Here is a 23,347-nt window from a genome sequence, read left to right as displayed (position 1 = left end):
ATTCATATTGTGCACGCTTAGCACTAATTAGATTTTGTGCCCCTGGTGATATCACAGTATAGCACAATGAAAATGGAAAATGCATCTATTAAAGCGGAAAAACTATTTTATTTCGTGGCCATGTTGCGGACGTCATCCATTATTCTTCCTTCTGACCTTATTTTTGCCCAGGGAATCCCTGCAAAAACCACGAATCGCACTGGCCATGATGAATCGTTTATATGCGGAGCTGTATATACAAATAATCGTAGTTTGAGTTCCTCTGGGGACAATTTTTTTGTTTGTTTAATGATGCATGGACGAGGAAATTCACGTTATAGTTCGGAAAAAATCCTCGAAAGTCATTTACTCGTATAGCTCGAGATTTATGGTCAATTGACGAATATGTTCAGCATTTCGAATAAATTGGGCAATAACAAAAAAAAATGGAACACTGACGTGAAGTCAGTATTTTGAGGTCTCCTTTATTCTAGCGCCAATTGCACCCTTGAATATCATGTAACTGTATGCAGGGTGGGCTACGGTCGATGAAACGCTGGACTTTTAGGGAAAACGGGAGGTATGATTTTATTGAAAATTTAGTTTCTTGGGTAATAAGAAATATTGCTCTATCGATATAAATTTTTTTTAGCGATACGGTGTTGCCGCTTATATGAAAAAGTATTAAAAACGTCGATATTTTAAATATAACACCCCGTATGTTATCTATTTATTTTTGCCGTAGCCTCTTGATAATTCATTTATTAACTTTCTTGTCCCTATCGCTAGCAGTTTTAGAGTTATTGATTGATTTACTTCTTTTATTGTACAAAACATAACTTCAATGGAACATTCATCACTTTGGTACTCAGTGTCCTATAAAACTGAACTTTCGGATATTGTTTACCAATATTCCGTGTATCATTTAAATGTATCTAATATATAGACTCGTCCGTTTCCCTTCACCCTAATTTTTCCTGGATAGATGTTGGAAGATCAAGATTCGAATTTGAATAAGGATGAGAATACACATTTGCAGTTGAATATCCTAAAGAAGGTATTTAATGTGGAGGCACTGCCGCAAAAGGAGAGAGTTATAAGTATCTCCCTAAGAGTGGAAACAGCTAGCATGGATGTAATAAAGTGACTTTAAGAAGCTAAAAATTAACTAGAGAATATATCAAAAAATATAATAAATTATACCGTTTAGGTATAATCAATATAGTACATTCAAATGTTTTTGACTATAGCCATGTATTGACTAAAATGGTGAATAAATAAGAAAAAAAGTAACAGATATAAGTATACACGTATGCAACCAGCAAAAAGACATTTTTCCTCAAAAATTCCTGACTTCTTCTGATATATACAAGTAATAAAAACATTGGAATTATCGTCATCTACATTTATTGTTTTATTTTGATCAAAACAAAACTTTTGTTGAAAAACCCTGTATCCTTATGTTTATACCGGATATAAGTTCAAAAAACTTCCGTTTGTAATATCAATTACGATAATGAATACTCACCTAACAACGGTCCTCAACAAAGTGGAACGTGCCTCATTGTGAAAAGTAATGATGACACTAGTCGCTGGAAGTTGAGTTACGTTCCATTTTTTCCTCCTACACCTGCAAAGAAAACAAAGAAATTCATCAAAACTTTGATACTTTATTTCGACTCTAAGTACGTTACAAATATCACACCCTAGCATATTTACTTATGTCTCAAAGAATCCGACGAAAAATAAGTAAAACGTACTCTTTGGCCCGAATAACCATAGAGAAGGAGTTGAGTCATATGATAGATGTAAGGGAAAAAAATAAAACATTATAAGTGAGAGAGAAGTTGAGAGAACTGAACGAAATCTAGGAATTGAATTAGCCTGTAAGTTGAGGTTTGTTGATGGCATAGCTAAATGCATACGGCTTGCATATTAACGCTGTAATGTAAACGTCACTTAATACCCGAAAAACAAAAGTAAAACTACGCTAATGAGTGTGGCACAATGCTTTCCCGTCCTTCGCTGTTGAAAAATCAATTCTGCGGAATAAGTTATTCCTGGTCTTGAAACAATATTATCTTCCAGAAAGATCTGATGTACTCATGTGAAACGCAAACCGTATATTCAAAAAAGATAAAATTATTATAGAACCTTCAATTTTCCATAACGCACCATAAATGGTGCAAGGTATGACTGTTTTAACTCATTTTACGTAACAGATTGCAGGCGGTTAGGTACAAAAATGTTTCCTCTTATTATATTCCCCTGCTCTTGGGTGTTCCGCAAGGATCCCTTTTGGGTCCTTACTAATTGTTTATTTATAAATGATATTATTTCCTTGCATAGCAAGTTCCTTCTAGAGCTGTGAGAGTTCTTGGTCTCATCCAGCGTAATTGTGGTAATTTTCATTCAGACAGTAATGACCTTTTATTTTCAAGTAGTTAGAAGTATCCTACAGTATGGCTCGTTAATTTAGTCTCCAATGACTGGGTGAGGTGTTAAGGTATTGGAGAGTATTCAGAATAGACTCATTCGGTTGGTTGCTTTCAAGAAAGGTATTCGTATGTCACAGATAGGCTATGCAGGAATGAGGAAATCTCTGCAGTTAGAGTCACCCAAAAGAGAAGATTGGTTGCTGATGTTCTTTCAGTGTCTAAATCAATTAATGGATCAGTTTTTTCTCCGCATTTATTAGAATAGTGTATGTTTCAATGCTCCAATCGAGAAAACGAGAATAACCCATTTGCTCGTTCTAGAAATACTAAAATCGAATTTACGGAAACATGTTTATTTACTTAGAATATAACGATTTTTAAATGAAAGTTCATCTATTGTCCTGGGCAGTCCTTGGAGTAGATTTAAGAATAATCTTTTTGATCCAATTAGAGAGTGAGTTTACGGTTCGATTCTTTCAATGCCGAGTGTGTTGTTGTCATCATTTTCTCTGATGCTATGCTGCACTATGTTTTGTTTCGTTACTTGAAAATGAATACTACATTCATGTTACCCGAATACCAAGTTCCATCAAAATCAGAGGGAGTGTAACGCGAAATATTGAGATCACGTCTATTTCACGTTTCCACATGAAATGCATGACGCAAACACGATATACGAATGTCGCAGTTATTTCTCAATTTAGCTTTGTCTATAGAAAAACTGAATTTTACATAGTACCATCCTAAACTAAACTGAATATAAATAGCAAATTTCCTCAAAATCGGATGTGAATTGTAAAAAATCAGGTTGTGCAGAGATACCGACAGAGTGGGACAGAGCGACAAACAAAAATAAGATCCGAACCTATCCTAACAATATCAACTTTCTCGGTTATTCCATTTCAGAGTTATCGTGTTCACGGACGGCCGGACGGGCATACTTGAATTTAAGTACGGATTGGTCATCGCAGACATCGTGACGATATGATATATATTAGGCCAATTGAAAAGTCCCCGGCCCGATGCACATATGTCGGTGCTAATATTAAATCCATATGAGTTTTAGTTAGTACCAACCTTCAAACGACAGCAGTCCGACCATTAGTTTGTGAGATATTGCGTTGTGAGTGTAGCTACTTTCGTTATTTGAAAAAAAAAATGGAAAAAAAAGAATTTCGTGTGCAGATAAAATATTGATTTTTGAAGAGAAAACTTACAGTTGAAGCAAAATCTTCGGAAATAATTTCCGAGGTCTCCATCAGAAAAATCATACATCATTGATTGGTATGCTAAGTTTAAACGTGGTGAATTGAGCACCGAAGACGGCGAACGCAGCGGACGCCCAAAAGAGGCTATCACTGACGAGAAAATCAAAAAGGTTCACAAAATAATTTGGAATGACGGTAAAGTGAAGTTGATCGAGATAGCAGACATTGTGAAGATATCATCTGAACGAGTACATCATATCATTCACGAATATTTGTACATGAGAAAGCTGTGTGCAAAATGGGTGCCGCGCGAGCTCACAGTCGATCAAAAACAACAACGTGTTAATGCTTCTGACCAGTGTTTGAAGCTATTTAAGTGCAATAAACCTGAATTTTTGCGTCGATATGTGACGATGGAAGAAACATGGCTTCATCATTTCACTCCGGAGTCCAAAGCAAGGAAAAACACAACAGTCATTAGCCAAGGTTATGGCATCAGTATTCTGGAATGCGTAAGGTATAATATTCATTGATTACCTCCAAAAGTGCCAGACCATTAACAGCGATTGTTATATAGCGTTATCAGATCGTTTAAAGGAAGAAATCGTTAAAAAACGGCCCAATTTGAAGAAAAAAGGTGCTGTTTCATCAAGACAATGCGTCGTGTCACAAATCAACGAAAACAATAGCAAAATTGCATGAATTTGGCTTTAATTGCTTCTGCATCCACCGTATACGCCAGATCAGGCCCCCAGCGGCTTTTTCCTGTTCTCAGACCTCAAAAGAATGCTCGCTGGAAAGAAATTTAGCGCCAATGAAGAAGTAATCGCCGAAACTGAGGCCTATTTTGAAGTGAAAAATCTTAATACAAAATGGTATCGAAAAGTTGGAAGATCGCTTTCTGAATGCTGTATCGCTCTCGAAGACAACTATGTTGAATAATGAAATCGAATTTTGCCAAAAAAATGTGTTTTACTATGGTAGACCGGGGACTTTTCAATTGTCCTGTTATATAGCGCTGCGAGCGGTCGAATAGCGCTCATAAATGAATGACATTACTAGGAAAATTCTCAGAAAACCTCAGGTAATTTAGATAATTCCATTCTTTTTGAACATTCGAAACAACAGAAATTCCAAAACATCATAAAATATAAATATTCACCCGATAAGTCCAAATTATGCATGCACGTCATTGAAAGAAATAGCGAATATATAAACTCGATTATCCGAAAAGTTCCGAGCATTTCCATCATGTTTATTTTGACATGGTTCATTTTCACTTTAGCGTTCGCTACCTGTCTTGACACCGATGCACTCAACCTTCAAGTAAAGTATCTGGAAGACCTTGTCGAAACCGAAATCGAAAAATCTAAAAACTATAAGGGAAGATCCGACAATCGGGATTTACTAGGTGATGTGGAAAATACGAAAAACATCTTCAGTAAGGATTGAATTCACAAAGTACGTAGTGACCTGAGGTTAATTTTTCAGACTATGGCGACTTCGATTTCATCATAGTGGGTGGTGGCTCAGCAGGCTCGGTTGTTGCCAACAGGTTGTCAGAAGTATTAAATTGGAATATTCTGCTACTTGAAGCTGGCGATATCAATGATGACTTCACTGATATTCCATATGTTTTCGACGCGTCCGGAAAATCTGACAGAAATTGGGGATACTTGACAGTTCCACAGAAAAACGGCTGTTTTGGTATGTTTTTCCTTTATAATTCATGTAGGCTTGGTTAATCGATCCTCTAGAGGTATGATTCGATCACCTGGCCTTTGGTCTTTTTCTCCGCGACTTTGTTGGATTTGCAATAATTAAACTCTTTTGAATTATTTACATCTATTTACAAAGCCACACTTATACGGTACAAACACAGTATTGAGAAGATCTTAATTACGTCTCAATTACAAGTTTCTCACTACGGTACTGAATTTCGTCTTTAACTCTAGTTTTAATTACTCGAAACGTCTTCGATTATCACGTCTTCATCGTACCTCAAGTTTTCGGTCGTCTCGTCTCTAACTTGTTCGCGACTCGTCTTAATCTAGTCCGCGAACCGTCTTTTCGTCTTACGTCTTAAGTTGACCGACCGAACTTGTTCCGTCTTCGTCTTCATTTGAACTGTTCCCGTCTTCGGCTTAATTTGAACTGTGCTCTCTGCCGATTGGAACTTACCCTGTCTCGAATATCGACCTCCCTTCTTTCGGCTTGACCACACCCTTAGGGAAAGTACCATCTCCTAGTCCAATAAGAATTTTGTCGTACCGCCCACAAAGATCTTCGCGGATACCCTGAAATCGAATATTCTCGAAGGACTAGTACCTGATACACAGATGTAACACATCTGGTACAACCGTCTTGTTTTCGAACTTTCCCAACCCCAGTAAATCTCTTAAGTTTTACAACCGACATGACACATCTTCGACACCCCGAAGAATTACACATCCTTTTCACATTATATGTACAATAACAATTCGTTCCCTGTAAATCAATTGAAACTGTCATGCCCTCGACACTAAAAGAAACTAATAGGTCTCCAAGCATCCGGTTGACCATCGCAATTATTTACAGGGAACAATAAGTGGATCCTACATTCATATGGAATACTTTCAGAATGGATGTCTTACTATGCTTTTTGATTTTTGCTTCTGAAAAATTAGTCCATCGCAGTAGTTTTTGGTTTCACTACAATATCATCTGTGACGGATAAGATGCCGAAAAACCCTGATGTGTCTACTCATACCTGTACAACTTTCAGACAAAACGGGAAATGTATGCCTGCTGAATTTTAAGAGATCACTAGAGTTTCAGATGGCGCATACATCGTTTATATTTGACATTTCTCGTCATACTCGACTCTCGTGACCTTGGAGTATAAAGAATGATGCCTGTATTTTATATTTTATGCTCGTGTTAATCTTCTATACTCCGACTGCAATAGCCGTCTGTCATTATATTCCAATAATTTCATTATAAATTCAATATGAATTGAATTGTAATATTCTGTGAAAGTTTGCAGTTTCTCAAACAAAAATTTCACTATTGCCATTTCGCGATTGAAAATTTTGCCAATAAGTGCTTTCGAGTCAGGTGCGTGTCACCCCAGAGCTCGGCGCACTAGATCCTCACGCCCTTGCAATATTGATGTTGCATCATATAATAAAATCAAATGAATTTAGGTTTTTCTCATTGAAGGCCGGTTTTAAAATACTAAAAAAGCATTTTCATCATTTTATTAATCAAATTCAATTTAATAAAATTGATTTAAATTGTGTAAATTCTTATCGATTAGTACGTGACTGCGAACGCCAATCAGGTCAATTTGATGTCAAAGCACTGAAACGTTTAGAACATTGACAAACTAATCTTATCTAGAACTAGTCAATCTATGGTTTAAAACGTCAGATGATATAATCAAACAGACTTGACTGTCAATATCAGCCGATATTAATTCAGTTTGATAGACCGTTAGCACGTGGTGATCATAGATAAACTAGTTAGTTTGTCTATGGTGGTGACTCTTTTATGCAGTGACGTCACAGAACAGACGTGACAGAATGGAGCGTTTCAGGGGGAATTTTGAAAACTTTTTTTATTTACGTATTTTTTATTGGTACTTTCTATTTTTCTCCATGAAAATTTTTTTTTCGAGTTTACATGGGGCTTATCTACAAATTAAAAGCAATTTCAAAATAAAGGCAACATCCCTATTGCTGAAACGCGCCAAAACGCAACTGTCAAAACAATCAAGTCAACAAATATTTCCATGCTGTACATGAGATAACCATGTTTTATTGGAACTTCAATTTTGAATTTTTCTATTCTAGGAAGGATAAATAGGCAGTGTCCCTATATTCGTGGAAAAATTCTGGGAGGATCTGGAACCATCAACGGTTTAGTCTACTCACGAGGCATAAAGGCTGATTTCGACAAATGGGCAAAAGAGGGCAATCCAAGTTGGTCCTGGGATAAAGTATTTCCTTATATCAAAAAGATCGAGAACTTTCAATCTAATAACATAGATTTGAAATATAGAGGATTCAACGGTCCTTTGAATGTTGCATATGTCAAACCCGATATTCCTCTCCAGAAGGCCTTCATAAAGGCAAATCAAGAAATTGGTATACCATTCTTGGAAGATTACAACGCTGAAAAAGTCAGTGGAGTATCTTATATCCAACATAATATACAAAACGGAAGAAGAGCCAGTGGTGCTAACAATTATGTACGACCTGCTTGGACTAGAATAAATCTCAATGTAACTTTAAAAGCCTTCGTGACGAAGGTATTGATAGACGAGAAGACAAAAACCGCTGATGGTGTTGAATTTGTACTTAACAACCGCAAATACAGAGCGAAAGCCAGGAAGGAAGTGATTCTTTCTAGTGGATCTGCTAACTCTCCCCAACTCCTTATGTTGTCTGGTGTGGGTCCAAAATCTGACTTACAGAAATTAGGAATCGAAGTAATTCAAGATTCACCTGTTGGAAAATATATGAAGGACCACATTGGATTCTTGAATCTATTCTTCAGCTCAAATTACGTAGAACGGACTCAGACGACTAATCATTTGATCAAGCAATATCTTGATGCCGAAGGTCCTTTTACTGCTCCCTCATACTACAGAGTCATATCTTACTACAATACAAGAAATAGAAGTTCGCCTCATCCTAATATGGAAATAGATTTCGCTCCGCCTAATCCTGTGGCAACATCTATTCCTCAGTTTGCTAACTTCAGGAAAGAAGTGGGCGATTACGTAGGTAGCATCAACAGGTCCACCAATTGGAACTTTCAAGTATTTTTCTTACATCCCAAATCATCTGGTACTCTGAGTTTGAAGTCAGCTAGCGCTAGAGACTTTCCATTGATAGATAGCAAAATATTTGATAATGCAGAAGATCTAGAAGATATGTACAATGGAATTCAAGTCACTTTGAAATTAATTGAAACATCTGTTGGTAGAGATTTCAATCTGAAATTGAATTTGAATCTGGCTTCTTGTTCCAAACATAAACCATTGTCGAAACATCATTGGTTTTGTCTACTTCGTCAGCTAGCACTACCAGCTTATCATTTGTCTTCTACTGCCAAGATGGGACCACGCAATGATCCTTTAGCTGTAGTGGATGATGAACTTAATATTCACGGCATCAAAAATCTACGGGTTATAGATGTAAGTATAGTACCAAGCACCGTCACTGGGCATATAAATGCACAGGCCTTCTTGATAGGAGAAATGGGAGCTGACTTCATCAAAAAAGATCATTTAAAGGTGTTTAGTTGAATAAACTAATGATGTATTCAGTTGAAAATTATACTTGATATTTAGACTACATTGTGGCAATTTAGAAAAATCACCTTCAACATACTCACATATTGTTATAAGTACTGAAAATTCTAAGTTAGTTGTGAACAGAAGATAAAAAAACATTCGATCGTGTTGACTTTTTTTCAGACGATGGTATATTACATTTACTATTTGCATGTAGTGGACTACTTGCAGGAAAAATGTGTCTTTTTTCATGAAAGCATTCTCTGCTAGTTATGTTCCAATTGTGCAAGCTATTATCAATGTATAAACAATTAATGTAGGTAAAAAGATGAATATGACCTGATTGTTCATGACTTCCAGAAGTCATTGTTTATAGTATGTATTAATCTAAAAGAATCTGGTATAATTGAAAACCTTTCCTTTTTTTCATCTGAAATGTTATTCATTGCAATTGTAGATGGAACAAAATATTAAAAATACAGATAGATTTTTGTAATATTAATGGTTTAATATTAAAAATGAATGAAATATATTAGGTAATGAGGTGTTATTGAAATTTTTATCATATTACAAATACTTCGAAAGTATTTGAGAATCTAAAATAAAAAAAAAGAATGAAAGGTATAGAAAGAATAAAATGATTATGATTGCAATTGCATTATGTCTAAATTCATCAACGAATGTGGTTTATTCGAAAATAAATGGTAGATTGCACCGAAAATTGTACTCAGTTGAGATATAAATGGTCAGAACTATTCAGAGAGACACTACAGGCATATCGAAAACCGTCAGAAATACAGGGTGGATTGAATTACAAAAAAGTTGCGTTATTTACGGATTTTTTCGAGATATCTCGAGAATATGGCGTCCACAAGAAAAAAAAATTCTCTATCTCGCTTTTGAAACAATGAAAAACAGAAAAAATCTGTTTTACAGAAAAAAAGAAAAAAAAAAGTTTTTTCGAAATATCTCGGGAACCATTGGAGATATTTTAGATCTGCTCACACCAACACACTTATCCCACAATAACGCAACTTTTTTGTAATTTATTTCTAATGGTTTTCGATATCACTGTAGTGCCCCTTCAAATAATTATAATCCTGTATATTATTATCATCTTCAAATCGATTTTCATAATGTTCCTAACACAGTTCGATTGAATTAAGAGATTGTAAGAAATCGTTGAACTGCGAGTAAAATTGAACTGATTTACTAATTTACGGGTTTCACAATAAATTTTGCCGCATTCGAAACAAGTTGGTCAACGACATAATATCGCAACAGATAACCTGCTTTTCGAGGCTGACATTTAGTATTTTATGAAAAAATTAAACGATAGCTATTCAGTTATGTTTCTGTCATGAATAGAATTAGACAATACCCGGTGAGACCTATAGTTCTCGCTCTACTACTTGTTTTTTTTGTTGGTGTTAAAAATGAGAAGGATAGTGCGTTGGAACTCAAAATTGACTACTACGAAGCTCTTATCAAGAAGGGTGTCAAGGATGCTTTAAATCATAAACCAAGGATAGATAATAGTGATTTTTTGTCTAATGTTGATGAGACACAAATACATGGTAAGAAAAGTGGGAATGATTGAATTATTATTTGGATTTCAATGGAACTCACATAATTTATCTGAGTGTAGAAAAGTACTTGTTCATTCAAAACATAATCTACTTTTTTTGAAATTCAGGTTGGCAAAAGTATGTAATTGAAATATTGAAATTTTTTTATTTAGTATGATTGCTTTAACTTCCTTGTATAACTTCGTTTGACAATTAGTCTATATGATAAAAATATTAGCAAGACTGAAAAGTATTTTCGTTTTTGACATCATACTCCATCAAATAAACAAATTTCTATCAAGCACTTATTTTTAATTGATTATGTAATTAGCCTCAACCTTCTACAATCGAATGTGGAAATGTAGAACATCTATGATGATAATAATCATCTTAAACTTGAAGAAACCAACTTTATTATAATGGCCAATTTGGCTGATTACAGCATCTAAAAGATTGAGCTCAATAATTGAGCGATAGATTATTGAATTTTTGAATGTGCTACGTAAATTATTTTAATGAATTCTCAAATGAGTAATAATCTCATTGCTTTGTACTAGTTCACAAATTGTCAGTACGTCTTCTGGGATAAGTCAATTTTACGTGAAATTTATAAACACTCTTCATGATAATTACAGAGTCTTCCTGAAATGATTTGTAAATGACAAAGTACAATAATTTTATAAATCAACCTACTACATAAGACCGTACCTACCGAGCTAAAGATAAACATGTTCTTCGAAAGCTGATTTATCTTTTCTATTTTGGTTGTTGTTTCTTCTTTGGAAAGTGACACATGAAATTCAAAATAAAGAAATAATAAAATGACCCTTGCCTAACCTAATCAGAATATATCAATATTCTGATCAACCTATTTTTTTTTACTCTTTACTTTAGTATCTACGTAATTTTATACATATATCAAAATCTTCAATCCATACAGCTAAATTCGAAGTTGAATGTAAAATGAACACTTGTCAAATGACAATCCTATTCAATTCATTAAATTAAATAAATTTTCTGAAAAAATATAGTAATTTGTTACGCAAAATCGACATTTTGAAAATTTTGTTGTCAATAAAATACCGTTAATTTTTAGGTATCCCATTTATCAGTAAAACCAGATTTTTATTATTATTATTATTGATTTTCAAGGGCGATATTTTTTGAAAAAATGCGGTTTAAGCTTTTGATTAATAATCAAATATCTATTTAAGAATCAAGATCAGCTTGTTACACCTACTCTGAGACAAACTGTATAGTGGCATTTTTCATAAATTCATTTTCTACTCACTATTTTGAGAGATGAACTTTTGTAATTCCTTCATAATATAATTTCGAGTAGTTTAAAATTTTAACATTGTATTGCAAAAAATTGTTCGCCAACCGAGCATCAATAAAAGCGTTTATCGAAAATCCTAAGAAGTACGAAAATAAATGACTACCTCTAATCTAATTTCTCACGAGCTATCACTTCCAACTGGCGAGAAGATGACAAGGAAAAAACTTTTCAAATTAGTAGTAGGAGACAACTTCAAAGAACATTTCAGATACGAAGTGACAAGATGAGAATTTTTTTCTAACCATCTTTTACTTTCAACTTCGTAATGGGGAAATGTAGCTTAAAATATCTCACGCCACCTGAAATTTTCAATGAAATCAATTTCGGTGATTTCATCGAATCTGTGAGTTGTGTTTTTGTGAGTTATTGCAGGTAATGAAAGATAACTCAGAATATATCTCAAATTCAACAACAGATAATGAATTTCGAATTAAAAATATCGTGTTTTTCAGATTATGGAAAATTTGATTTCATAGTAGTTGGTGCTGGCTCATCTGGTGCTGTAGTTGCCAGCAGATTGTCAGAAAATCAAAACTGGAAAATCCTTCTTATAGAAGCTGGAGATCAAGAAAATGATCTATCTGAAATTCCCGGTATGCACACTATTCTGCCCAACAGCGATAAGGATTGGGGTTACAAAACTACCAAACAGAAGAATGGTTGTCTAGGTAAGCAATAAGTTGAATCATTCACTCCGAGTTCATCATTCTGGATAATTGGCGTTTGACTTTGTGTACTATCTGAGCGTAACTTGTTCTATTATTTAGTGTACACACACAGGGTTAGAACTATTCAGAGGGGCACTAAAGGGATATCGAAAACCGTTAGAAGAACCAGAAATAAAGAAAATCCGGATTTTAGTTTTTTCGAGATATCTCGGGAATCATTGGAGATATTTTGGATATGTTAACACCTACACACTAATCCCTAAAAAAAACGCAACTTTTTTGTGATTTAAGCCACCCTGTATCTCTATGGGTTTTCGATATCCCTGTGGTGCCCTCTGAATTGTTCTAACCCTGTATAATGGGACACATGAAATGTAGTTCTCATGGAAATTTATCAACCGATATCGATTCTTGTTATTTTCTTAGATGAATGAAAAATCAAACGGAAAGAAATATACATACTTGAAAACGGAATATTTCCAGTGAAGAATAAACTTAAATATTTTAAAATTGAAATATCCACACGCTAAATTCAAGGCTCTTAAGTCATTTCGACAACTCACAGGTTCTGAGCTAAGTTAGTAACTTTTATATTCTGATGATGACAAAATAAAAGAAACAGTTCCTAGATATACCATACACGTTCAGCTTTCTCGGTAGAAATTCGTAGAGCTCTGGACTAGTCTTGAGCAGGTTCTTTATTTTTATTTTCCTGCATAAAACCAAACATATCCTGAACTGAATTACATCATCCTTATACAAAAAAAATTTTATAGACTTTATGTCCTTTATGTTATGAAAACTGTAGTTAAGCAAAAATTATTTGCAGGAACTAGCAATTATATAGAATTAACTAAAAACTATTGTAAAAAAATATCTTGTATGAAAAACGTGTAAATAACACTCTGATATATTATTATTATTACAAATTATAAACTGTGTTGAATGAAATCAAAATTTTTGAGTATGAGTGCAATAACCTCCCTCTCAACTAGACATAAATTATTCAGATCTAGTGAATAGTATTATCGTACTGTAACATTCATATTATACAACAATTTCACCCAAATTCGAGTTGCAATGCAGAACACAAATTTATTATATTATACACTTTGAAAACCAAAATATAATATGTGATCAACTGGAACTGCGATAGAATATACAAGGTGTCTCATTTTCGGATTCGGAGGGACAAACAGGTTGTCAATCGGTAGCCTGCTTGTTGAGAATTCTGAATTCAGTCACTTTAGTGTGTTCTCAGGAGCGGATCGCACGTTGTGCGTACGCAAATTTAACAAACATAAAACAACATGCCAACTTGCATTTCATTCATGAAACTCATTCACATTATTATTTTCAGGAATGATAGGAGATAAATGCCCTTATGCAAGAGGAAAATCGGTGGGAGGATCTGGCGCCATAAACGGCATAATGTACATCAGAGGTCACAAAGAGGACTACGATAAATGGGAACAATTAGGCAACCCTGGATGGTCATACCAAAACATAACGTATTATTTCAAGAAATCCGAAAATTCCCAAATATCCGACGCAGAAACCGATTACCATGGTTTCGCCGGACCAATCAACAACTGCTATTCAACACCGGAATCACCTTTAGTCCAAGCATTTATAGATGCCAACAAAGAGCTAGGTTCCAATTACATAGACGTGAACGGAGGTCAATCAGAAGGAGTTGGCAGATGCCAGAGCAGTGCCCTTTTCGGGAAAAGGGTAAGCGCAGCAAGTTCTTACTTGCAGCCCGCATTGAACAGAGTTAATCTCAATCTCACAACTAAAGCCTTAGCAACCAAAATCCTGATTGATAAAGAAAAGACGCGAGGAGTTTTATTCGCGAAGAATGGAAAAATGTACAAAGCTCTTGCAGATAAAGAGGTCATTATATCAGGTGGTGCTATAAACACACCCCAACTCCTTATGCTGTCCGGTATAGGTCCTTCAGAAGAGTTAAAAAAGCACAACATAAACGTGATCAAGGTTGCACCCGTAGGAAAGACCATGAGAGACCATATTGCTTTTAATCAGGTCTTCTTCAAAACCAACCACACCGAAGAACTCATACCTCTCAGAGATCAGATAAGAGATTACCTTCATGGTTACGGAGTACTTACAACGTCTTTCTCCTCCAAGGCTTTAAGCTTCAAGAAATTCGGAGACAATCAAATTGAATATATTTTGGTTTCTCCAAGCGGGAGAGCTAAAAAAATCGGTGCCCCTAGAAATTACAATAAGGATGTGGTGGAGTTTCTCAAAACATTCGATGGTTCTTCTAACATAGTCCTCTCGACCATTCTTCTGAACCCTAAATCTACAGGTGGAATAACTTTGAAATCAGCAAATCCTTTGGACTTCCCGGAGGTAGATATAGGAATATTTTCCTCAGAAGAAGATCTAGGGACCTTGTATGAAGGAGTGAGATACGCGCAGAAGTTGGGAAGGACGGAAGCTTTCCAAAAGTTCAATGTGAGGCAGAATTTCAAGTTTCAGGCATGCGAGCAGCACGGATATGACACCAAAGAGTTCTGGTTCTGCGCTATGAGATATCTCGCCTTCAATGGGTATCACATGTCTTCAACAGCTCGAATGGGACCGAAAGATGACCCGATGGCAGTGGTTGATAGTGAACTACGGGTGTATGGAGTTGAAAATTTGAGAGTCATCGATTGTAGTATCATGCCTGATACAGTTTCTGGACATACTAATGCTATAGCGTTTGCTATAGGAGAAAAAGGGGCTGATATGATAAAGAACCACTATTCAGTATTTCGTTCCTAATTATTTTCGAAAAGTATATACATATATGATAACTTTTAAGTAGGAAGAATATCTCTATAAGAATTCCTATGGAATAGTATGAATTTGTGTGATTTGTAAATGAGAATGCTATGTTAGTTTTTTCTGTGATGTACCTGTTAACCATTAGCGAATATTTGAAAATTTGTTCTTTGTTCATGATATAATAAATAAAGTGTTATCTAGTACATATGGATTGAAATATTTATTTATTTTCGTGTTGAATGATCACTGGTTATATGAAAAAAGGAATTTTATTTTCGGGAATATGCAGGCTGTTTCTGAAATGTGAAACTTTTCAGTGGTTAAATCCTTGCCGAAAATCCAAAGGAGTTTTTTATGTAACTTGAACAGAAGCTTCTAGGCGCTTCAAAAATGAGTTAACTAACTATTTTCATCTTGAAATTGCTGGTATTTTGCGATCATGTTCTACTAGAAACGAAACAAAATAAATATATAACAGCAGCCTTCTAAATTTTTTTAATTCTATTCACATAAGATACGTATGTACCATGATAAATTTTAATTTTTATTAGGAAACTATTGATTCTACAAACAAACACAAAATAATAAGAAAATATTTATAGGTTGTCTTTTTATTCATGAAACATACCGACAAAATGTCTGTTCTTCAACTCTTCCGCAATTTCAAGAAAAAAATAAAAAATATCATAACAATTCAAGAGCTGAGAGCTTCTGTTTACATGAAAGAACCCCTTTAATTTTAAACAATGATTCATCTCCTAAAAATTTGAAAACACTGTGTATACTGAACATATTTATCACAAAAGTATTGTAAAGATCAATTTTCAATACGAATTTTTTTTACCTACTACCAAAAACAATAATTGAGTATGTATGAGTCAAGGTTTCCTTCAAATTCAAAAGACATTCTGAATATTTCCAACCTAGAAAGAAATTATCCCAATAATTTGGGATAAAACCTCCATTAAAGGAGGTTATACAATCTATAATGCCGAAGAAATCCTGCATCAGACAAAAATGAAATTTGAGATGTGGTGTAACTTGAGCACAGTGCTGTAAAGTACACTTCAACTCGCTTGTGTCGTAAAATATTCCATTACGATACTCATGTCCGTAACGTAATATTTGATAATACCTAAATATTGGTAGTAGGTGAAAAAGTTTCGGAACACAAGAGAACAAAATTCCTCAAATATATCCTTCGGATATGTATGCGCTTTCTGATTTCAAAATAACAATTGAAATCTGGATCGTATGTGGACGTTTCAATATCTCACTCCTATTCGGAGAAATAAAAACTGACAGGTCTGAACGATTTTTTCGATTTTCCATTCTGATTTGAATAGATTTTCTCCCCTATTCCATGAATCTATTGTGAGCTTCTGGCTTTCACTTCTGAAATCGCTTTCATAGTCCATCAAAAATAGGAAATTAGAATATTTTTTACCAACATCTTCGAATGTCTTCCAGAGCTAGGAAAAATAATTTCACACTAGCGCATTCGCCAATTTGTAACAAGCATACTGAAATTAATTGTCTAAAAAAATTTCTAATTTCAAATTCTTCTTCTATTTTTATTTCCTCAGATCGTTTTAAAGAATCAATCTCAGTGGTTGCATTTATTGAAGTGGTTATTTGAGTTTCAGGCTAGAGACAAGCCGTTACAGTAAAGTGGTTGTTTGATGAAATTTTTTATAGATTTTTGAATTTCCTTATTACACTTGATTTTTTTTCGTCGACTCATGTTTTTTTTCAGTAATTGACAGTAATCCTAATACTTTCATCACATCGAACGCGGAATACTTCTTGCAACACCAAATATTTAAGACAGATCCTTTGTTCAATTATTTTCATCCATTGTAGGTTTAATACTATAATATAAACTGAACGTCAAATGAAGCTTATCCTGAACTGACTTATAATTTCGATAATCCTCAGAGCCAGTTCTTTCTTCAGAGAATTTTTAGCTCATTCTGGAGGACCCAGTAGACGTCCTATCAGAAAGAGCTTCTTTTCGAATAATTTTGCATGTTCATTTTCAGTTTTTCTCAAATTTTTATTGAAGCATTCGATCTTTGAATGTCGAAATCCCAGAATTATATATCAAAATATTAATTTTCACCTTTTTTCGAATGTAGGTCAATCTCCGTGACCCCACTTGTTATTTTTTGCGTTTCATTCATCGGCAGCAAACCTTCACTCTTTCTAGCTAACGTCAACCTATCAGCAAGGTTCATAATCTTGGAAAATTACCCACCGTGACGTATACTGTCAGATGATCTGAAGGTATTTGGGTAGGCCATGCTGGTGATACATTCCTTGATTTATCAATTTTCAGATTGTCCTGTCTTGTTTCCACAATTTTTATATCTCCATTAATATATCAAATCATCGAATATACCAGGAAATTGAACCAAAAAAATGGATGGAGTACAGCAGGTTTATGTATTAAAAAAAAAATTCAGAGTTATTTACTTCAAATAATTCCACAGAAAGTCTACATCGTTTTCATTAGAATAAAGAGAACAGATGGTCGAAATGCGCATCCGCCAAAATAATCGTCCATGTATTTCTTTTTAACATGTAGATATCATATCCCCAGATACCGACTTGCTAACATTGTAGATGCAAAATACTGAAATCATAAATAGTGTCCTGAGTCAACTCATACCCTGGCTCAAACTTCCTTCAGTACGTCCCTATAAGGTACCAACGACTATAAAAACACAACGAATACCATTTGGTCAATCTTCGTAGTTCAAAAGTAACTGTACAATTCATGAACCTCAAACATCTCCTAAAATATTCACCGGTGATTTTTTTGAAAAATATTTTTTTTCTCTTCGACGGGTGTTTCAACCTGGAGTGACTTCCCCAACCGTTCCCTGGTCGTTACGCCAATGAGTTAGACATTTACCAAGGTTTATAATTCGATATAATGACTGGACTTCGCAATTCTACAGAATACGGCACTTTTGACTTCATCGTTGTTGGTGCCGGGACAAGCGGCTGTGTTGTGGTTAACCGTCTATCAGAAATCCCAGACTGGAGGATCTTGGTCCTTGAAGCTGGAGAGGGCGAAGACGATTTATCCGAAATTCCAGGATTGCATACTCTGACATCGAATTTTCGGAAGAACTGGGGATATATTTCCACTCCACAACAAAATGGTTGTCTTGGTAAGAAAACAACATGTACATATATTTATTTCTGAATAATTAGGGCCTGTTAAACCACTTGCTGATTGAGTCTAGGATATTCATCAAACGAAAAAAATCATCTATTTTAAAATTTGTCGGATAATATTTTCCGTTCCATTTTACTTGTTCCGGATCTGATAATTGAATAGAAGGTCGGTTTGGCAACGTCGCATGAAACTTCCTACTGAACAGAAGTAAAGTGATGTCTTTCACCGCATCTATTCATTATGAAATAAATAAATAATAAATGAAATGAATATTTCAATTATAAATATTGGTTTGCATATCCATTTCACAGAAGAGTAAGAGGGAAGATTTTTTAATTCCTTTTGAGATTGTAATCTTCGAATATTCTACAAGAGGAACTTTTGTTTCAGTTAGCACACGATGTCCTAAAATGCCAGTTTTAAAAAATCAGTAAATTAAAGGGCACTGACGAGGAAATATTGTATTGAAAAATACAACATTTCCGAGAAGTTGGTTCGTCTGTATTTATGTCTATTTATTTATTCAGTTAATTACTTATTTACTCAAGGTATACAGTTTTAGATCAATAATTTCTTGGTTAGTTTAAAATTTTGTCAGTTGGAATTGTATTCCTAGACGAAAATGTATGTACCAAAAAGATATATCAGATAATGAAGGTTTTGGCACAAGAAGGTTTTGATTTTGATATTGATATCAACTATTTATAATATCTGTAATGATTTTAAATTCAAAATCGGTTGCTATACCGCATTTGATATTTGAATTTTGTCTTCGGATTTCGTAAGTAATTGCTAATTTCGAAATGTAGACCTTAACACTTCAAAACTATATTCAGCCAAATGATCAACTGCAGTTCTAAATTCACAAAGTTTTCAAGGACGTGATATATCAAAATATTAAAAAGATACTAGTTCACATAAATCGCACATGATTCTCGCCTGATCAAGACACAATCTATTCATCATTACGCATATGGCACATGTCTTGAAATAAGTTAGTTTATTTACCGGATGAAAACATATAGATTTAAGTGGACACTTAAATCTTGATTTATAGACAAGTAATTCAGGAGCTTACTAGCTAGTTTAACTTAGCGAAATATGTAAAACACAATTTTCAGGAAAATTCATGAATTGTTTATCTGGAACTCAATCAGCAAGTGGTGAAACAGGTCCTTATAGTTGAGTGCGCGCATTTTGAGATTTAACATTTTTACATTCTAACTAATACCCGAAATGAAATACATATTTGGATACTCTATATAATGGCCATATTGTCACATTTTCTAATTAGAACTCAAATTATGCATTCAAACCACAAAGGTACAGCCAAAATTCCAGGTCCTTAAATATCTTAACCTTAGCGTTTTTAAAATTGAAGAATTCCATTCGACCCCAAACTCTTTGTCAGTGAGTGTGATCTGATGATTTTTCAGAATATATATAAACTCTATTAAGTAGAGTATAGCATATAACGAAGCTGAATAAAATCTTAAAGTTGAAATTTTGTTCCGAAACATATAACCAGAAATTAAACTGAAAACGATTATTAAAGCAATAAATATATTATTTTTTCTATTCTGAAAGGTATGATTGACCACCAATGCCTTGTCACCAGAGGACTTTCAGTAGGCGGTAGCAGCGCAACTGGAGCCCTTATTTACAACCGAGGAGTCAAACAGGATTACAAAGCCTGGGCAGATGCAGGAAACCCAGGATGGTCATTCGAGGAAATTTTACCATACTTCAAGAAAGTTGAGAACTACCGTATCAAGAGCAGCCCATATAACCATGGATTCGGCGGTCCAATCAACGTTGAATATAGTGAACCTAAATCAGCTTTACATCAAGCAATCGTAGATGGAATGACAGAAATAGGTTACGATACTATTGACGAAATAGGCGATGGCTTCGGAAGAATACAGTATAATACTTGGGAAGGAAAGAGAATTAGCAGCGGTAACACTTATTTGAAAGACGCTAGGAATCGAGTCAACACAAACATTACTACAAAAGCTCTTGTAACCAAGGTACTTTTCAATTCTCAAAAGATGGCAACTGGTGTAAAATTTGTTAAAAATGGCAAATTGTTTAGAGCTTTCGCGAATAAGGAAGTGATTTTATCAGCAGGTGTCATCAATACGCCTCAACTGTTAATGCTTTCAGGAGTGGGTCCAAAGAAAATCCTCCGAAAACACAAGATTAGTGTTGTTCAAGATCTTCCAGTAGGGCAAACTTTGAAAGACCACTTCGGATATCTGAGTGTATACATAAGAACTAACTTCACCCAAATAACTCCACCTATGAGAGAACTTCTAAAACAATACTTTGATGGTTATGGATATCTGACTAAATCTTTGAACTCCGAGTTTTTGGGCTACTCTTCAATCAACTCTTCGATTAACAGACCCAATATAGAGTATATATTTGCTCCTCCAACAGGTACTAGAATCGGTCTATACGCATCAAAGAGATTCACCAAGGAGATGACAGCATCTGTTTCCAAAAATTACAACATCTCTACCGACCTTGCAATATCTGTCACATTGCTCCATCCAAAATCAACGGGACGAATTACATTGAAATCTGCTAATGCCATGGACTTCCCCGAAATCGACATTGGTATTTTCCAGAACGAAGATGACGTTGAAGAACTCTACAAAGGAATACGGAATATAGTCAGAATTTTGGATACCAAATCGTTCAAAAAGATCAACGCGACTATTTATTCTATTCCAAAACCTTGTGAAGCTCACAAGTTCAATTCTAAGTCGTTTTGGTATTGTAGTATAAAGCATATAGCATTTGCTGCTCATCAGTTGACTTCTTCGACTAAAATGGGTCCTATTGGTGATCCTATGGCAGTCGTCGATCAGAGTTTGAAAGTGTACGGGGTGAAGAATCTGAGAGTAGCTGACTGCGGTGTGATTCCTGTTACCTTGTCTGGACAATTGAATGGTGTGGCATATATGATCGGAGAGAAAGCTGCGGATTTGTTGAAAATGCAACATTTAGAAAGACTTTAGAAGGAAGAGCGTCTATTTAAATTATTAAGTACCTGTTATGTCATAAATATATAAATTCTGAATAAGTGTAAAATAAGCCTATTTCTGCTTCTAAGCTCGATTTTGTATATCATTATGAATAGCCATAAAGAAAACCAAAGCTCAAGATAATTTTTAAATTTATAATATTTTCGGATATGATCGGAGCAAATGAAATAATCACATCCGACTGAAAACTGTAAAATGTAAGTATGGAAAGATAAAAAATATAGTGTTCTTCATAGGAAGGTTTTTGAAATTCTATTTTTACTTTAAGTTTAACATAAATTACTAGATCTCGAAATCTGAATACTTCAGAGATAAAAAAGAAGAATATAAAAGTCTTTATTCTTTTTGAACGCTCGTTGCCTGAAAAAATAACAGTTTGATCACGATGTTTGTAATTTTCCAATTATAGGCCGAGCATGGTCACAAACTAGGCTTGGTTTATACTGATGACAAATCCGTCCTCGAACTAAATCCCGTTAGTCCATCCGTAAACACGATAACTCTCAGAAGAAATTACCCACAAGTTTGAAAATCGGGTACATATATGTATAATTGGTAATAATTTCAAGCTTCGTGCAAAATTTCGTTTTGATATCTTCGTCAGAACTATTAAATATTCAAGCAAGATATCGGAAAAAACCTAACAAGAATGATCGAAATAATATCGAAAAAATCTAATATTTAAGAGACAATAATTAATTTTTATAAGAGATACCATTCAAGATTTGGTTGATAATATTATCAAATGAGATAATATTTTATTCATGCCGTTAATGTTAAATGATGTTTATAGGAAGATTAGCGAAAAATTGAAACTACAGTATACTGTGAAAAAATCATTAAATTGAACTGGAGATGAAAAAATATATGATATTGTTTGCATGAGACTCAAAAAATAGATTAAAACTATTGTATAGTTTGACCTAATCAATATATAAGCTAGTAACTAGTGACCATATCGGAATCTTTGTATGAACATTTAATTGATCACAGATGGAATCAATGACACCTTATTTCAATACGTATTAAACTATTTAAGAAGACAAAGTACATATACAATTATTTTCTCAGGATTACCAAATGAACCTAGAGGGACATTAAAATAAACAATGATTGCATCATAAATGTTAAATAATGCAAGTCGAAATAATTTTCGACATCTACATAATAATTTTCATTTTTATCCAGAAGGTTTATTTTTTCAAGGTTATACCTTAGTAAAAGTTTAACGAACTGATAAAGGATCAGGAGCAGGAGCAAATGAAACCGATTATGAAAATTCAAGGTTTGTGTGTCAACATTTCGAATGATTTATTGGTTCTGAAAATCATTTAACATTATTGCAGGTTCATATCTCCTTTGCAAATGCACAAAAGTGTATTAATTGACAAATATATGTTATTTTGAATTGAATATCTGAAAAAAATTTTTAGAATGAAAATATTTCATTGGTAATTAAAATTCAGGTTGTATTTTTTTTACCTATAATAATTTCTTAATTTCATCAGGCCAATTTTTGAAATATGATAAACCCTTTAACTGAAACCTACATATTGAACTGGATCGACAATTGACCATATTCACCGTCGCCATATTGTTATGCGACAATACCAACTACCCAGTGTTCCCAACGAAGAAATATTGAGTTTACTAGAAAAATTCCACAATATTAAGTTTATAAGTGAAGTTTATGTGTACCTTTTCTGGCTGCTACGTCAGATAGGCTTGTTTGGGACAATATTTTGCAAAAATTTCACCTTTTGGAAATAAAAACATTAGTGAAAGGTGGTTTTCTGAACAAATTAATTGTGGCCGAGTGTATAAATG

General features: G+C 34.2%; 3 protein-coding genes across 4 annotated transcripts in view; 2 read left to right on the top strand and 1 right to left on the bottom strand.

Annotated features, from left to right (window-relative positions):
- LOC123684986 (polypeptide N-acetylgalactosaminyltransferase 2-like) overlaps nucleotides 1-23,347 on the bottom strand; it is a 183,494-nt gene that overhangs the window by 17,414 nt on the left and 142,733 nt on the right. The window contains exon 3 of the mRNA XM_045624531.1: nucleotides 1,508-1,609. Coding sequence (XP_045480487.1) covers nucleotides 1,508-1,609 — 102 coding nt within the window. The remainder of the gene's footprint in view (nucleotides 1-1,507; nucleotides 1,610-23,347) is intronic.
- Nucleotides 4,809-8,967, top strand: LOC123684982 (glucose dehydrogenase [FAD, quinone]-like). The gene is made up of 3 exons (XM_045624526.1): nucleotides 4,809-5,066; nucleotides 5,117-5,332; nucleotides 7,459-8,967. The coding sequence occupies exons 1-3, from the start codon at nucleotides 4,877-4,879 to the stop codon at nucleotides 8,916-8,918; spliced, it is 1,866 nt and encodes a 621-aa protein (XP_045480482.1). The 5' UTR covers nucleotides 4,809-4,876; the 3' UTR covers nucleotides 8,919-8,967.
- LOC123684983 (glucose dehydrogenase [FAD, quinone]-like) lies at nucleotides 9,951-22,118 on the top strand. Of its 2 annotated transcripts, none has more exons than XM_045624527.1 (3): nucleotides 9,951-10,483; nucleotides 18,244-18,459; nucleotides 20,055-22,118. In XM_045624527.1, exons 1-3 carry the CDS (start codon nucleotides 10,267-10,269, stop codon nucleotides 21,491-21,493), a joined length of 1,872 nt encoding a protein of 623 aa, XP_045480483.1. In that variant the 5' UTR covers nucleotides 9,951-10,266; the 3' UTR covers nucleotides 21,494-22,118. The 2 variants fall into 2 exon arrangements, with proteins under 2 accessions (XP_045480483.1, XP_045480484.1); XM_045624528.1 differs by lacking the exons at nucleotides 18,244-18,459; nucleotides 20,055-22,118 and adding exons at nucleotides 12,266-12,481; nucleotides 13,842-15,489 and having other exon boundaries at nucleotides 9,983-10,483.

The sequence above is a fragment of the Harmonia axyridis genome, chromosome 7 (assembly GCF_914767665.1).
Source record: "Harmonia axyridis chromosome 7, icHarAxyr1.1, whole genome shotgun sequence".
NCBI lineage: Eukaryota > Metazoa > Arthropoda > Insecta > Coleoptera > Coccinellidae > Harmonia > Harmonia axyridis.
Note: the sequence above shows the minus strand (reverse complement) of the source record. Positions and strands in the feature narration are given on the sequence as shown.

Excerpts from the sequence above, each read along its gene's own strand:
- LOC123684982 (XM_045624526.1), top strand. The coding sequence starts at position 4,877 with ATGTTTATTTTGACATGGTTCATTTTCACTTTAGCGTTCGCTACCTGT. Across the intron at positions 5,067-5,116 it reads AAATACGAAAAACATCTTCA|ACTATGGCGACTTCGATTTC; the intron begins GTAAGGATTGAA and ends TTAATTTTTCAG. Across the intron at positions 5,333-7,458 it reads ACAGAAAAACGGCTGTTTTG|GAAGGATAAATAGGCAGTGT; the intron begins GTATGTTTTTCC and ends TTTCTATTCTAG.
- LOC123684983 (XM_045624527.1), top strand. The coding sequence starts at position 10,267 with ATGAATAGAATTAGACAATACCCGGTGAGACCTATAGTTCTCGCTCTA. Across the intron at positions 10,484-18,243 it reads TGATGAGACACAAATACATG|AATACGGCACTTTTGACTTC; the intron begins GTAAGAAAAGTG and ends GCAATTCTACAG. Across the intron at positions 18,460-20,054 it reads ACAACAAAATGGTTGTCTTG|GTATGATTGACCACCAATGC; the intron begins GTAAGAAAACAA and ends CTATTCTGAAAG.